The sequence below is a fragment of the Ovis aries genome, chromosome 10 (genome assembly GCF_016772045.2).
Source record: "Ovis aries strain OAR_USU_Benz2616 breed Rambouillet chromosome 10, ARS-UI_Ramb_v3.0, whole genome shotgun sequence".
NCBI lineage: Eukaryota > Metazoa > Chordata > Mammalia > Artiodactyla > Bovidae > Ovis > Ovis aries.
Window position 1 is genome coordinate 85,714,780 of NC_056063.1, and position 15,835 is coordinate 85,730,614.

At 60.5% G+C, this 15,835-nt stretch overlaps 1 protein-coding gene across 5 annotated transcripts in view; it reads left to right on the forward strand.

Moving 5' to 3' along the window:
* The window catches only part of ATP11A (ATPase phospholipid transporting 11A), a 95,219-nt gene that overhangs the window by 75,806 nt on the left and 3,578 nt on the right, over positions 1 to 15,835 (forward strand). For 2 of the 5 annotated variants that reach the window (XM_027973800.3, XM_042255080.2), the window contains 9 exons: positions 153 to 255; positions 505 to 650; positions 1,170 to 1,229; positions 1,684 to 1,811; positions 3,741 to 3,876; positions 8,946 to 9,011; positions 9,637 to 9,740; positions 11,635 to 11,800; positions 15,196 to 15,299. In XM_027973800.3, coding sequence (XP_027829601.1) covers positions 153 to 255; positions 505 to 650; positions 1,170 to 1,229; positions 1,684 to 1,811; positions 3,741 to 3,876; positions 8,946 to 9,011; positions 9,637 to 9,740; positions 11,635 to 11,800; positions 15,196 to 15,288 — 1,002 coding nt within the window. In that variant the 3' untranslated portion in view covers positions 15,289 to 15,299. Of the gene's footprint in view, positions 1 to 152; positions 256 to 504; positions 651 to 1,169; positions 1,230 to 1,683; positions 1,812 to 3,740; positions 3,877 to 4,309; positions 4,451 to 8,945; positions 9,012 to 9,636; positions 9,741 to 11,634; positions 11,801 to 13,087; positions 13,175 to 15,195; positions 15,300 to 15,835 lie in introns of those variants that run through there. The other 3 variants (XM_042255078.2, XM_042255079.2, XM_042255081.2) reach the window with 3 other exon arrangements.

Below are 15,835 nucleotides of genomic sequence, written 5' to 3' on the forward strand. Positions count from 1 at the left end.
AAATGTACTGAATATAATAATTCACTTTAAGCACTTAATTGTTTCATCTTCCTTGACTAACTTTGGCGTCTTTGTCCTTTCTGCCTAGTTAGTGGTTGACCTTTGCAAAAATAAAAGAGAGACAAGAAAGTCTGCGTTCACTTCTTTTCCAGATCGTTAAGTTAATCAAGTTTTCGAAAGAGCACCCGATCACCTTGGCGATTGGCGACGGCGCGAATGACGTCAGCATGATCCTGGAGGCCCACGTGGGCATCGGTGAGCCCCTGGGCTCTGCCCCCCTGCCTCTCACAGTGGCCAGGGTTTGTCCCTCAGCTGGACCATCGGGGACACAGACAAGGCAGGACCGTAGGGTTCAGACACACACTTCAGGCACACCTGTGACGCAGAGCGTTCCGGGCTGGAAGCCCACAGCAATGGCTCAGTCTAACCCTGCTTTGCCCATCCCGTGTCCACCTGCCAGAGGCAGAGGAGGGCTGATGCAGCGCGTGCGCTCCCTTCTTGCAGGCGTCATTGGGAAGGAAGGTCGTCAGGCTGCAAGGAACAGCGACTACGCGATACCCAAGTTTAAGCATTTAAAGAAGATGCTGCTTGTTCACGGGCATTTCTATTATATCAGGATATCCGAGCTTGTGCAATACTTCTTTTATAAGGTAGGAAGGCTCTCCCACCATTTAGGCTCTCCCACCGCCGCGCCTCTCACCATCTCTGGGTGTGTGATGGGTTGGGTGAAAGGCTGGCCAGCCGTGATGCCCCGAGGCTGCAGGGGTGACTTGTCCCCGAGTAGAAGGAAGGATTCCCAGGAGGAGGCGCCTGGCCCTCTTCTCTCAGCTGGATGTAGAACCACTGAGAGCCGCGCTGCGGCAGACTGAGGAAGGCCATTCTTTCACCAGTCCGTGAAGGAGCTCCTCGTTGTCCACACTGATGCCCAGGGTGCCTCCTCTTTTCTCTGTTAGGAGTTCCCCTTTGCTCTGATCTCGGGGAGACCGGCCTGGTCCCAGCTGCACCATGGGGGCCCCTGAAGTGAGAGGAGTTTTAGAGTCATTGCCCATCTTGGAGGATGAGGGGTGCTCTGCCCGGGGTGGAGTGTGTCACGGGTCAGCCTCTTAGGCACCCGGTGACACCCCTTACGCTGCGCCCTTGAACTAACAGGCACGTGGCTTGTCTTTCAGAACGTCTGCTTCATCTTCCCTCAGTTTTTATACCAGTTCTTCTGTGGGTTTTCACAGCAGGTGAGTCGTCAGGCCTGAGGTCGAGCTCCCCTGAGCCTCACCCACTCTCCCCGAGTGTGGCTATGGTGGGCAGAGGGTGGACGGCGGGGCGTGCAGGCCAGGTGACCCCCATCTCACCACTGACCTGCTTTCACCTGAGGCAGCCAGACCGGAGGAGATGGAAGCTTGAAGATGCAGGCCGAGTTGCAGACCTGCATGCGTCTTTCTGTTGCTGCACGTTTGCAGTGGCAGGACGGGGGGGCCGGCCGTTTACCCTGGCCAGTCGGCATCGTGATGCTTTGGAAAACGTCCTGGCCCCTCATTCTCTGTGAAAGAGTGGCTCTGTGTGCACTTGAGAATTCTCAAGTTTGTGGGCCTCTCCAGAGGAAAAATACATGTGCATATTTAAACAAGTTCCCCAAAGACCTCGCCAAGGTGCTGGGGCGCTGATTTCACACGCTTCTCGGCCCCGCAGACCCTGTACGACACTGCCTACCTGACGCTGTACAACATCAGCTTCACCTCCCTCCCCATCCTGCTGTACAGCCTGATGGAGCAGCACGTCGCCATGGACACGCTCAAGAGGGACCCTGCCCTCTACAGGTACCGGGAGCTCCGCGCCGGAGACGCCAGAAGGACCGGGCAGCCTGCAGATCGCACCTAGCTGAAGTCCTTTAAGACCAGAAACATAAAAACAAAACCCCAGACCATCCAAAGTTAGCCGACACACACGATTCCTCAGAAGGTTCTTCCCTTCACACAGGAAGCAGTGTGGCTTAAGTGAATATTCTCCAAATTTAGACAGGGAGGATTCATGCTACATTTGAAATGTACACATTAAGCCAGTTTGTGTTTCCCTGTGATCCTTGTGAAAGAAGTTGAGATGACAGTGTCTAACCCCTTGACCCTGGTGGATCCTGGCAGAGTCAAGTAGGTTCCATTCAGGGAGCAACAAAGTTAACAGGGCTGATCTCAGGGCGCTCTTTTCTGCCGAGAAGTATTTCTTATAACAAGGAAAAGATTCTTCTGCTGTTTTAGAGCTGTGCCCCAGAGTCTCTGGCTGTGTCAACGTGCTGCTCTTACTGTGGCTTTTTACATTAGACGCTTTATTTCCAGAATGCTTTAGATGCACGTGTGGCTGGAAGGGGCTTTCCAGGTGGCTCAGTTGGTAAAGAATCTGCCTGCAAAGCAGGAGACCAGGGTTCCATCCCTGAGTCGGGAAGATTCCCCTGGAGGAGGACATGGCAACCCACTCAGTATTCTGGCCTGGAGAGTCCCACGGACAGAGGAGCCTGATGGGCTGCAGTCCAGAGGGTCGCACACAGTTGGACCCGGCTGAGCGACTCAGCACGTGGTTGTAAGAAAGAGTAGAGAGGCTCCCTGGAGGTTTTATCTGGAGTCCCCCATGGGGACATCTGACTGGCCACCTGCGGAAGCACAGGACAGGGTCGCAGCTTGGGTCCTGACACCCCACCCCACCCCTCACTGGTGTTGCCCGGGTGTCACTGGTCCTGTTTCTGTGCACGTGTGTGCCCACGTGAGTGTGCGCTTCTGTGCACGTGTGTGGCCCTCCACCCACACAGTCAGGACACCTTGCCAGGCCCATGGCCTTCGCCAGAGAGGTCAGCCATTAAGTGAGATCTGGGAGTGTTGCTGTCCCGGTCATCCCTGCCGGTGAGAGAAGAGCAAGCCTGGATCGTCCTGTGCACCTGGCGATACGGGAGGAAGTGTAGGGAATAGGCGAACTCAGCCCGTTTCAGACGCACTGCTGGGGGGGGTCCTGCACGCCTCCTCCTGAGCTGACCTGACAGGTGCAGGGAGGCCCGTCGCGCTTCGTCACCAGTGGGTGCCAGGGTGCCTCGCGCCCTGTGTCCTTACTTCCGGAAGCAGGCGTGTGGGCCCTGCCCTCTTTCTGCCCGTGGCAGCCTCCAGTCCACTTTGAGGAATAAAACATTCAAATAGGAATTGTCCAGGAAGGTCCCTGGGTAGCACAGCGCTACATCTGAAAAGCCTCTGCTGCCGGGGCGCTCAAGCGAGTGTCTGCTGGCCGCTCCCCCATGTCAGCTGGGACGTTCCCGTCTCCCTGCACAGTCGCTCCAACCACGGTGGTTTTAGCCAGGACAGCTGCATGCTGTGAGCTTCCCCAGGCTCTCCCGGGGCCAGGTGTGGTCTTGAGAGCAGTGGCAGGCAGTGTGTCCAGCAGTCACAGAGTGTGACGTGTGGCCTGGGGGTGTGCAGACCTCAGGCCCGCCTGCACCCCTCGGCTCCGCGGGCTCACAGCGTATGCCTGTCAGCGGGCGGGTAGGGTCGGGGTCTGCCGAGAGCGGGACAGACGGGCGGGGACCGGGAGGCCCAGGGGCTCACAGGCCCCACGCTGGAGCTTGGCCGAGTGGGTGCTGGTCGGGCCGCATCCTCCTGGCGCCCCCCGACCCCTGGTTCTGCCGTCCCGAGGCTCTCAGTGGGTCAGAGGCCCCGGGTCGCGGCGAGGCGCCGGGTGGGCGCCTAACGCATCCCCACCCTCTCCTCCCCCAGGGACATCGCCAAGAACGCGCTCCTCCGCTGGCGCGCGTTCATCTACTGGACGCTGTTAGGCTTGTTCGACGCGCTGGTGTTTTTCTTCGGTGCTTACTTCATGTTTGAAAACACGACTGTGACCAGCAACGGGCAGGTTCGTGCGGGCTGGGCCACGGCGACAGGGCTGCAGGTTCTGGGGGTGAAGCTCGGCACGGCCCGCGGGGTCGGCGTCTGGGTGTCCGCCGCAGATGGGGCAGACCCGATGGCGGGGCCCTGCTGACTGTAGGGACACCCTCTGGGGTGGGCGGGGTCCAGCCTTTATAGCTTGTTTCACCGTCAGTTATTTATCTAGGGGTCCAACTCAATCATCAAGACGTGGCTTATTTAATTTGGGAAATAATTTGGTATTTAACCCTGTTAAGCATTTGTTCACGTCCTTAGCTTAAGTTCTGTTTCCTTAGCGATGAGCAGTTTACGGTGTCGTTTCTGATAGACAGGCAGCTCTCTGGGTTTTTGCATAATCTCTGGGGGTTGTTTTATTTGTATCTCGCTTTTTTTTTCTGCCGCGGCTCCCTTCCCACTCTCAGATAATGACCAGCAACACACACGTGGTAAGACATCTGTGGGTGTGTCCTCTCTGTTTCTGGAGTGCGAATAAAATATTTCTCGAAAATATTTTCCAGCGTGACCCCCTCTGTGTGCTTTGTCAGTAGAGACGCCTTTAGCTAGTCCCCCCGTGTCTGTAGGAGCAAGGCCGGCCCAGAGGCCGTGTGTGTCTACCTGGGTCACTTCTCCCTGTATTTCCGAGCCGGGATCGCCCGCCGTGTCAGCGATGTTTTCTGGATCTGTGTGGTCTTCTCTTGCCCTAAATGAGTAGGAAGACACACAGGCGGGTGCGGCCGGGGGGGGGATGGGGGTGGGGGGAATGCTCTGAACGTGGCCAACCCCTCGCTGCCTGGAGTCGGGAGGCCGTGGCCCCAGGCGTCCCGCTTCCAGTCCAGTGTCCCGGGAACAAGGAAACAGAAGGGGGCTTTGAACAGGGATCCCCTGCTCGTCCTGCTGGACGGGGCGCCTCTCTCTGTCTCTCTCCCCCTCTGTGTGTTTGGCCTGAAGTTCTGAGTCTTGCTGTGTGTCCTGGGCAACTTGTTGGCCCATTGATTTCTCTGTTCCTGTTTTCTTGTGGCTGAAAAGGGCTGTTGTCTCTCATTGTGACTTAGACCAGCGTTTACTAAACTGAGGGTTTCCAGAGCCTTTTGGCACTTTTCTGAAATCTTCCGTTGTTAGAGCCTTTGTCCTCCTGGTTTTAGCTGAATGGTCTTCAGGTGCCACCAGCGACGGTGGGGCTGGCTCACGCTGTCTCCGGTTCTTTGCGTCTTCGCGGAGCTCTCCCTGGGGCCAGCGCTGAGCGCGCACCCGTGTGCATCTCACAGAGCTCGGGCTCCGTGTCCCGAGAACCGAGGTCCGGGTTCCGGGCATCACCCTCGCCCCCTGCAGTCGCCCCTCCTGCTGGACAGTTTCCTGGAGTTACAGTCGAGCAGACGGATGCTCAGGCAGACGCGGGGCGATGGCGGGGAGTTAGAGCAAGCTGGGGTGCGTTTAGTCCATGAGGCTGCCGAGAGCGCGGCTCTCACGTCAGGAGGTGACGTGGTCAGCCCTGTCCCGCAAGCCCACAGACAGCGGGTGTGTGTGTGGGCAGGGCACACTCCCTGGACATGGACGTGGGTCGCCGGGCAGCCTCGGGTGCAGACCTGGGTGGGGGCTGCGTGTCGTCCGGCTGCTCTGTGGGCAGAGGTGCCGGCCTGGCTGGCTTTGAGGTCCTTCCAGGGAGCCAGGCCTCCTGCTAGTCCCTGCCTCTCTGCCCCTCGCTCACGAGGGTGCGCTGAGCCACTCCAGAACCTGAATCCCAGCGTCCAGAGGATCTCTCCTGAGATTCTCAAGCACCTTTCCCTCCCCGCCGCAGCTGAGTGCCTTTGCTCGGCTGATCTTGGACAGAAGTGTTGGTTAGAACCTGGAACGATGACAGGAAGGGAGACGGAGGTAGAGAAGCCCCCAGTTGGTGGAGACCCCAAGCACTGAGGCCCCGGGGGATAGAACCTGCGTGAGTCACGCACCGCCTGTCACGGGAGACGCCCCTGAGATGCACAGTGACGTCAGCAAGCAGCCGGCAGGACAGTCCTGCAAAGGAGGAGCTGGACGTGGGCCTTTGTCCACCGCTGGGCCTTGGGTTCCTGGTGCTCAGGGGACTGTGAGCAACCTGAAGACTCAGAGGTATGAGAGCGAGACCAGTGCCAAGTGGCATGAGGCCCGCGGGGTCCAGGGCGGACCTTTGTCCCCAGGAGTGCGGAGGCCCAGCTGAGTGCGCAGGGCGTCCGTGGTCAGAGTCTGGACCCAGAGGTGGCTTCTTGTTCCAGACTGCTGATTCTTAGATGATTCCTGTGTGTCCGGCAGGTGGGAGGGTTGGATCGCTCACAGAACTGAGAGCATGTTATCAGCTGGTTCTGTGTCATTCAAACTAAGCTGCAAACAGAGCTGTGAGTCTGGCGCAACCTCGGGCGGCTGGTGCTCGGTGACGGCAGTTGCCCTTCCAAGGAGGCCGAGTCTTGGTGGTGGGATGGTCAGGAGGTGACCGCTGAGACCTCTTTCCACTCAGGAATGTTCGTGGATCTATCGAAAAGACGATAGAATCGCTGACGAGCTTTGAAAGAGAAAGTCAAGTTTGGAGTATTTTCCTGACAGACAAGAGCCACGCTGTTTCGCAGATGAGAACAGAAGACAGTGATTTTACTGCAGTTGAGCAGCAGGACATTCCCAGGTGGCTGCTTGCAAGTTCAGGGTGCGTAGTAATAGAAGCCAGGAAGTTCCCAGGGCCGGCCCAGGAGCCCTGTCTGGCGGCTGAGCACAGGGGCGCCCGGGGCTGCACAGGGGCCCGAGCTGGCACGCAGAGCGAGCGTGAGAGACGGTCCTCCGAGCGTGACAGGCGGTCCTCCGAGCGTGACAGGCGGTCCTGCGAGTGTGAGAGACGTCCTGCAAGCGTGAGAGACGTCCTGCGAGCGTGAGAGACGGTCCTGCGAGCGTGACAGGCAGTCCTGTGAGCGTGAGAGACGTCCTGCGAGCGTGAGAGACGTCTTGCGAATGTGAGAGACGGTCCTGCGAGCGTGAGAGACGGCCCTGGCACTGCGATCTTGAGGAAACAGGACGTGTTGTCGTGGAATCGTCTTACACATAAAAGCTGACTCAGTCTGGGCCTTAGAACGTCTGCAAGCGGGAAGGGTCCCTGTAGAGTCCTCAGCCTCGAGGGAAAAGAGCCTGCAGAAAAGGGATTACACTGGGGCTGGGGGGGGCCGGGGCGGCGCCGCCTCGTCTCCCCACGCGGCCCCGACGGTCCTGGCGCCCCCACAGGGATGACAGGACGCCCGTGGGTGGCAGCGTCACCCGCGTGGCCTCCCCAGGGGACACAGTGTTACTTACGGAATCAGACGAGACGCAGGGCTTCACTGGGGACTGGGGAACCGACCTCCCTTGGGAAAGTCCCCTCCTCTGGACGACCCTTAGAGACCCCAGTGGGGCCCCTGCTAAAGAGCGTGGAGATGAGGGCAGATGGTTTGAGCATCCGGCCCGAGCTCTCCCATAGGTGAGGGAGCTTGGACGAGCCCCTGGAGCGTTATGTGGCCACGTCCCCGTGAGCTGCGACGGCCACCCCCCACGTCCCTAGGCCCATCCGCCCGTTCTCTGATGTTTCAAGGGATCTCAGGGTTCCCACCGGCACGGGTGACGGACACTGGGCCTGGGGTGTAGGGAGGCGGAGGGCCGGACCCAGGGCTCCCGCTGCCCAGCGGAGGGTCCCGGGGGGTTCAGAGCTGCCGCCTCCTGCACCGTCACTCTCTGCTTTCGGCTGAAAACGGCAGCTTCCGGGGAGAGGACCCGGGCGCCTCGTCCTCCTGCCTGCTGGGCGCGCCCAGCACGGCCCGCCCAACCTCACTTCCTGCCCCCAGCGGTAAGCCCTGAAGGCAGAGCGCATCTTTGGGGGGGTTCCCAGCCTGGGCACGTCACCGTGGGGGCTGTGCAGACCCCTGGCCCCTGCCTGCTGGAGGCCAGTGCCCCCCCCTCCCCCGTCCACCAGGTCCCCAGGCATGGCAGGCGTCCCCAGCTCGGGATAGACGCCCCTCTGGCAAGAGCCACTGAGCCCAGTTTTGGTCACGATGATGAATCAAGCGGTGAGGGTCCTTAGGTCCGTTTCCTACAAAAGTCCTAACGCTTCGGTTTTTCTTCTAGAATATTCTGTAAGTGGATTCTGCTTCACTAACCGCACACCCACACACTCACCTTGAGTGAGCGCCTGTAGGGATGTTTCCTTGGTCGAGAATGGACCCTGGTCCCAGCTTCTCGCGCTTTATGGCGTGCAGCTGTGTGCCTTCTGAAAGGAGAGCAGGAGCTCTTCTGAGAGGCACAGCTCACAGACCTGACAAACAGGACCTGGGCCCGCCAGCTCTCCAGAGGCAGCGTGTCCAAGAGGCTGGTTTGCCCCCGGGATAGAGACTCTCACGTGCCCGCCGCTTCCTTCTGCTTGCGTCTGTGTCTCTGCGTGAGAAGCGTGCTGTCTCCTTCCCGCTGGCTGGGCCCGCGTCTTTCCAGGGCTGCGTCTCCCCGGGGCCGCGCCGTGTGCCCGGCACTCTGGCCTCGGACCTGCCCCGGCCTCTGTGCAGCTCCGTCCTATCCCCGCTCTCCCTTTTTGTGGTCCCACGGGCCACCCCCTGACCAGTGATGCCGCCCCAGGAAAATGCCACCGTGGTTTGTCGGCCGAGCCCTCAGGGTTTTGAGTTGGATCGAGGACAGACGCATCCCACTAAGGCTCGCTTTGGCCACGCAGAGCAAGTCGAGTGGGGCGATGGGCTGAAGGTCTCGCCTGCTTAAAGCGTGGCTGGAGGAGCAGGGTGGGTGCTGTGCACACCAGGACTCAGCTCTCAGGGCGTCCCGTCTGGCTTGTGGGGCGCCAAGGGGGAGACTCGGGCTGCCTAGGAAGAACTGGGTGCCCACAGATGCTGCTGGAGCCGGGGGCCAGAGGCCTGGGTGCGGCCTAACCCCCGTCGCGGTGACACCAGGAGGTCCCTGCGTCTCTGGGGTTGGACGAGCAGGCGATGGGTGGGTGGGATGCTCGGATGCTTGTGTTGAGCGTGGAAGAGGCAGTCTGTATTAATAAGAGGTGACTGGACTTTCTCTCCGCAGGTGTTTGGAAACTGGACGTTCGGGACCCTGGTGTTCACGGTGATGGTGTTCACAGTCACTCTGAAGGTACCTTCCCTGAGTGCACATGCTTCCTCCAGGCACGGTCGGCCACCCGGTGACCCTGCCCCCGCCCCTGCCCCTGGCCTGCCAGGGTCCTCTCCCCACCACTGACGTGGCCTCGGCCCCGAGGGGCGAGCTCAGAATTACACAGCAGGGGAGGAGGGAAATTCCACAGCCTTTTCTGTGTGAGAGGACTGGAGTGAGACTGCTTTTACGTGGCAAGCAGCCCCACCCCTAGTATAGTCAAAGGACACTTTAACTGAAACAAAGGTATTGTGGAAAGGTATCGTTTTTGAAGTCAAGTCAGACTCTTCGTGGAGTATCGTCATGAAGGTCCCAAATCCTGCCAGCCTGGGTTGGAGAGTGAGGAAGGAAGTCCCAGAGCCATGTCCTGGGCAGTAGCACCTCCTGCAGGGGCCGCCCCACGCCGGGGCCCGGGTACTTGCGGGCAGGGTGGGCCTGGGGAGCCCTTCTCTGGAATCTGGGCTGTTTCTCCCACACAGGCCCCTGCCGATGCTCTGGCTGAAGTTAGGGGTTTGTTTCTGCTTCTTGTCCCCGCCCCGGCTTCCTTCCCCGGGCTCACGCCGACAGGCCCTGTGGCCCCACTGCTGACCGCCTGGTCTCTCTTCAGCTGGCGCTGGACACCCACTACTGGACCTGGATAAACCACTTTGTCATCTGGGGGTCGCTGCTGTTCTACGTCGTCTTTTCCCTCCTCTGGGGAGGAGTCGTCTGGTACGGATTTGATGATTTCTCAGGCACCGCCACATCACCAGTCCCGCGGCGTCTTTCACCGAGGCCCGAAAGCTCAGATCCACACCACCTTGTTCCCGCGTGCGGGTCTGGGTTGCGTGCCCGCCGTGCGCAGGAGGGGCTTCACGCCAGGGCCCAGGACCCACAGGGATGAGGCGGGGTGGTCTCCGATCCCTCCCCCAGGGGAGACACGCTGCCTCACGAGCGTGACGGGGGACGAACAAGCCAAACCCGGAAGGGACCAATCCAAGGTCGGGGACGGCTTCCCCAGAAAAGCTGTTATTTAAACAGAAGCTTGGGAGAAAAGCGCTAACCTCATCGTGTGAGTGCTCGGGGCACTGGGCTGAGGCAGCGTCATTCCTAAGGAAGGGAGCCCCGCAGGCAGGTGCCCCAAGGCAGGCCCGGAAGGAGGGCTCCCCCGGAGACCGTTAGGATGCCGTGGAAGGTTTTAAACAGAGGAGCCGCAGAGACCAGTTGCACTTTTCGGAAGGTCAGCGTGCTGCCAGCTGAACGTCCACCTGGGGGTGGACAGAGACTGGCCCAGCGGTCGGTCCTGACGGGCAGGCGGCAGCTGCGTTTGTCATGAGTGCACCTCTGCACGCACTGTCCCTTCTGCCCAGGGTGTCCAATCTAAGTGGCCGGCCTGGTGGGCTCCTATTCACCCCTCAGAACCCCGGGGCCCACCGTGCTCCTCGGCCTTTCCCCCAGGTCACGTCCCAGGCGGGCATGTCCACCTGGCACCCGGGCGCTTGTTCCCGCCTCTCACACACGTGCAGGGCTCCGAGCAGGACTGCGGCTGGGGGCGGTGAGCCAGGCCCAGGCCCGCCCAGACGTGAGGCTGGAAGCAGTGTCCTGTCCACCTGGCCTCCCCACTGCTGTGCAGGGCTCGAGGGGAAGGGCAGGCGGCCGCCAGCCCCAGGGAGAGGCCCCTAGTCCATCCGGTCCCCGCGTGGAGGCTGCCGTGTGGACGTCCACCCGGTGGCCCGCTCCACTGCTGACCCCCAGTGGCCAGTCGGCGCATTACGTGTCGGCCAAACCAGACCTGCTGGCCAGAGATCCCGCGGCTCTAGTGAGCTTTCCAAGCGGTTGTGTATGAGAAAGACTCCCCAGAAACCCCCCAGCCAGCTCCTGGGCCTGGACGCTTCGGAGCACGAAGCCGTGAGGTTCACGTTTAGTGCGGTCACTGCCCGTTTCCAAGGCATCCCCAGTGGCTCAGAGGGTGAAGAATCTGCCTGCAGTGTGGGAGACCCAGGTTTGATTCCTGGGTAGGGAAGATCCCCTGGAGAAGGGCATGGCATCCCGCTCCAGTATCCTTGCTTGGAGAACCCCATGGACAGAGGAGCCTGGCTGGTTACAGGCCATGGGGTCACACAGGGTCAGACAGGACTATTTGACTTCACTGCCCGTCTCCAAAGGCATTCCTAGCCCGCCTGGCAGAGAAGTCATTTCATTCTCTGTATTTTTATAGAAAATTTAAAAATTATTTTTGGCATAAGCTTGTGTTTAGCCATTCTGCTGATGAGAACACGGTCTTCTCTGTACTAATAGGTACTGAGCAAAGCCCCCTGTTTCATGTGTAAACGTCTTCCCTGCTGTTCTGAAGCTGAGCTTCTGGGGCTTGCTCCCCACTTGGAATGACCTCGTAGACCTCCCCTCCTCGTCTCATGCTCGAACCCGGCCTTCAGGGCAAAGTCACGCACCGCTATGGGGAGAGGCCCCCCTGGTGACCCAGTGGCGAGTGCAGTGGGTGGACGGTGACCGTCAGAGATGGACATGGACCCCGCCAGGGCCGACGGCCCTGCGTGCGGGGCGGGGGGGTCTCCGCCGGCTCCTCATCGGCCACCGTGCTGTGGTTTTCTTTCCCTGGACACTGCAGGCCCTTCCTCAGTTATCAGAGGATGTACTACGTGTTCATACAGTTGCTGTCCAGCGGCCCCGCCTGGCTGGCCATCGTCCTGCTGGTCACCGTCAGCCTGCTGCCCGACGTGCTCAAGAAGGTGCTGTGCAGGCAGCTATGGCCCAGCGCCATCGAGAGAGTGCAGGTACCCTCGGGGCGGGGGGCGCAGCTGGGGGCACCGTGGGGGGGGCCTGCAGCCTGGGGGGCACCGTGGGGGGCCCCAGGGAGGCAGCAAGAAAGGTGGTCCGTCCAGTGTTACTAACGGATTCCATGGTGGCACGTGATTTTACACCTGAACTAAATGTCCAGTGCTGAGACTTGGACAGGCAGTCCCTGAAATAAGGAAAAGATTAAGAGAAAAAGATTGAGCCAGTACAAGAGGCAGGTTATTTTGTGTGAGCCTGAACAAGTTTTTTTGATTAATCCTTATTTCGAAGGTAGAATTGCTTTATTTTTAGGGGTGGGAATGTGGCTCAAACTTTAGCATTCATTTTGGGAAATTCTGGTCATGAGTAGGTAGGGTGGTGGTTTTCCGTGCTCCCGAGGGGACACCAACAAGCTGAACTCTGGATTCAGGAGATGGGTGAGACGCTAAGGGTGCCCAGCGGGTCCAAACAGAGATGTGACCTGGAGTTTCCAGAGAGCTCGCAGGGGCCGGACATCCCCCACCTCCGTACCCCTGTGACCCCGCACCCCTCACTCCCTCACCCCTGCACTCCTCCCCCTGCGCACACCGCTCCTCTTGTGACTCACACCCCTCGCCCTGTGACCCCTCACCCCCATAACTCCTCACCGGTGACCCCGCATACCCTCAGCTCTCTGATCCTATACACCCTCCACCCATGACCCCACACCCCTGTGACCCCGCACCCCTCCCCACTGTGACCCTGCACCTCCTCCCTCCCCTCCCCGCACCCCTTCTCCCGTCCTGCTGTGGAGGAGGAGGGATGCTCTGAGAGGCAGAGGCCGCAGCAGGCTGTCCTGCAGGATGCCCTGCCCACCTGCAGCACCAGGTGTGAGTGACAGGAGGGCGGGGCGTGCAGGTGTGAGTGACAGGAGGGCGGGCCGCAGGTGTGAGTGACAGGAGGGCGGGGCGTGCAGGTGACCAGTAAGGTGAGCTCTCGGACCCCTGGGGCTGATCTCAGCTGCTGCCTGCGGTGCCCAGCCAGGGGGCACAGAGGGCTCAGAGCCGGCCGGACCGGCAGCTTCACAAGAGCGGCTCCGTGACCTCAGGCCATCCCAGGGCGGGGCAGGAGCGCTCGGGAGGGTTCCACGGGCCGAAGGGGCTCCAAGGGCGACCCCCGACTCACTGCCTTTTCTTGTCTCTTCCCTTCCTGGTTCCTTTCATCTTCCGGCCTCTTTGCCCAAATCTTGTTTGCAAACGATGTGCATGGCCTCCTGACCTCTGACCTCTGACCTCTGGGACCGGCAGACTAGGAACCAGTGCCTTTCTGTCGAGCAGCCCACCGTCTTTATGCTTTCTCAGACTTCCAGCAGTCTGACTTTCTAACGGAACAAGGTGACGCTTTTCTGTCTTTCTGCATGTTTGGGACTTGATCGGAGGACCATGGAGGGCCTCGGGCGCCGGGCTCTCTCCACCCACAAGGCTGCGGCGCCTCCCTGGGGAGCCTCAGCGCCCCTCTGGCCGGGTAGCAGCTGTGAAGCCAGTCCCGCCGGCAGGGGCAGCTTCTGGGTCAGCGCTGGCCTTGCCCTGGGGCCCAGAGGCAGGTCCTCCCTGTCCCTCGTGTGGGGCCCGAGGGACTGGCGGGACCACGCCCAGGGATTGGCGGCCTCTGGCGGGGCCCCTAGACTTCAGACAAGCCGGGACAGGCGTGTTTGGGGTCAGCTGTCTCACCAAAGTCCCTCTCATCTCTTTTAAAATGGATGATTGTTTTTGGGAAAAGACTCCACCTGTGCCTCAGGCATCTGTGGTTCTCTCTCAGGAGCACACCGTTTTCTGTGCCTCCCAGGATGGGAGGCTTCTTGCCTGGAGCCAAGGCTTCGAGGACACACTTAGCTGTCCTCAGTCCTCTGTGTCCCGATGCCCCGCTGTGTGTCCCACACTGGGCACACGTTGAAGGCCTGTGCCTGGTGTTACTGCTTTACCAGGCAGCGTGCTTAATAGGAAAACGCCTCAAGGAAAAAAAAAGGCCATTTTTTTTCTTTTAATAATTGTTCATCTTTTAAGTTCAAGTAATTACTGGCAATCAATATTTTTCTAACCTGGGGCACAAGAATTTGTCAGAATAAACTACAGAATTCTCGCTGTTTACACAGTTGAAGACATTTAGGATGAAATTATTAGGAACATTTTAATAAGTCACAGGAGGTGCTCGTGAAACCAGTTAAATCACGCCAACTCTGGACTGAAAATAAACCCTCTGAGGATTGATGGGGTTTACTGAGAGCTGGTTTGCTTCCGAGCCTTTGCAGAAGCCGGGCTCTGCTGCTTGGCGAAGGGCTCTGAGCTCTGGGTGGCCGTGGCCGCGGCTCTGACCGCGAGGCCGGCCAGCCCCTCACAGGCGCTTGCAGCCGGTGCCCAGCACACGTGGCGTCCGCGCGGTGTTGCTGCAAGACCAGCCAATTCCGGCCAAGCTTCGGAGGCACGGACCCTTGGCTAGTGCTCCCATGGAGCACGCTGCATTTGGGATGGGCGGCTTTTTCTCTTCATCCGCCCTATTAAAGTGAAAACCACAGAGGCCACCAGGTCTCGTGTATAAACGTGTGCGTGTATGCGCACACGTGTGGCATCTGTATGCACGTGTGCATTGATTCTGTCCACACCCATGGGCGCACACGGCTGTGAGTGTTTCCACTCGCGCGAAGAGCAGCCACCTGAGCGCTGGCCTGCTTCACCCCTCGCCCGCGGCCCCTCGCGCCTAGCCGGGGGCATCTGCGTGCCCAACATCGAGCCTAGCCAGGGGCATCTGCCTGCCCAACTTCGCGTGTGCCCAGGGGGCATCTGCACCTACAGCTGCGTGCTTCTCCGGCTCCTGCAGTTCCCTTCTTCCGAGCCACTGGAAAATTCACACCGCTTGACTGGAAAGTCTCAGTGTTCAGACTAGAGAAGCGCGGCCTCGCTGGCCTTCAGCCCTGCCACGCCCAAACCTCCGGATTCTAGCTTCAGGCCAGGATTCTTTTGTTTGACTGGAGACGGGGCCAAGGGACAGGGCCCAGCAGGCACAGAGGGACTGAGGGACAGACAGGAAGCCAGGCGGGTGGACAGGACAGACAGGGACAGAGGGTCAGGAAGGCAGGCAGACAGGCAGAACACACGGGGACGCAGGGACAGGCAGGAACAGACGGACAGGCAGGCAGAGAGCGGCCGGTGCAGAGCCCCTCGCTCGCGCCTGCACGCCCTCAGGAGCAGCGCAGTCTCCGGAAGGTCGGGGTGAGCGGCAGGGCCATCAGCCCCGGGTCCCGCACCCCGACCATCGGCGTTGCTGCGCCGGGAGCGGGGCCTCCCGCACGTGTACCCCTCGGCTGGCCCCGCGGAGCCGGGCGTGCGGCGCGGGCTCAGTGTCTGTCCTCGCCTTGCAGAGGAGCCCGAGCCGCCCAGCCCCGGCCGACGCCGCGCCGAGCCCTGACCGGCCGCTGCTGACGGACCCTGAGCCCCGGCCGAGGCGCGAGTAGCCGGAGGATAGGTAACGGCCGCCCGCGGGCAGCCCGTGTGCTGTGCTCTTGCGGACCGCGTGGGTTTCCTCCAGAGCTTTGCCGTGGTGTGCCGTTTCTGTTAGGTTCACGGTGACAAAGACTTGCGCACACGTGGGGTCCGTCCCCGGTAAGTGGCCCACCGGAGAGGCCGGCACTGGGGCTGCCTGGGGTGCACTCCCAGGCACGCGTGTGAGCGTGTGTGCACACACATCTGTGCGGTGCGCAGGCCCACAGCATCCTTCGGCGTCCAGAACTCAGCCTTCACTCTCATCCGCGGTGGTGGGCATGGCTCCACCTGAAAGTTCCTCCAGGAAAGACCGCCTTTCAGAATAAACAAAGGGCTCTGAGCCAGGCTGGGGCAGGCGTCCAGCTGCGCCTTCAGCATCCAGAGCGGGCATCTCCTGGCCGGCTTGCCCCCTCCCTGCGCGTCCAGTCTGACCACCTGGGCCTCCCACAGCTGGGGCCTCCGTCGGAGCGGTCCAGTGAGATGCGCTGTGGGAGGGGCCGCACTCAGCCTGGGGCCTGG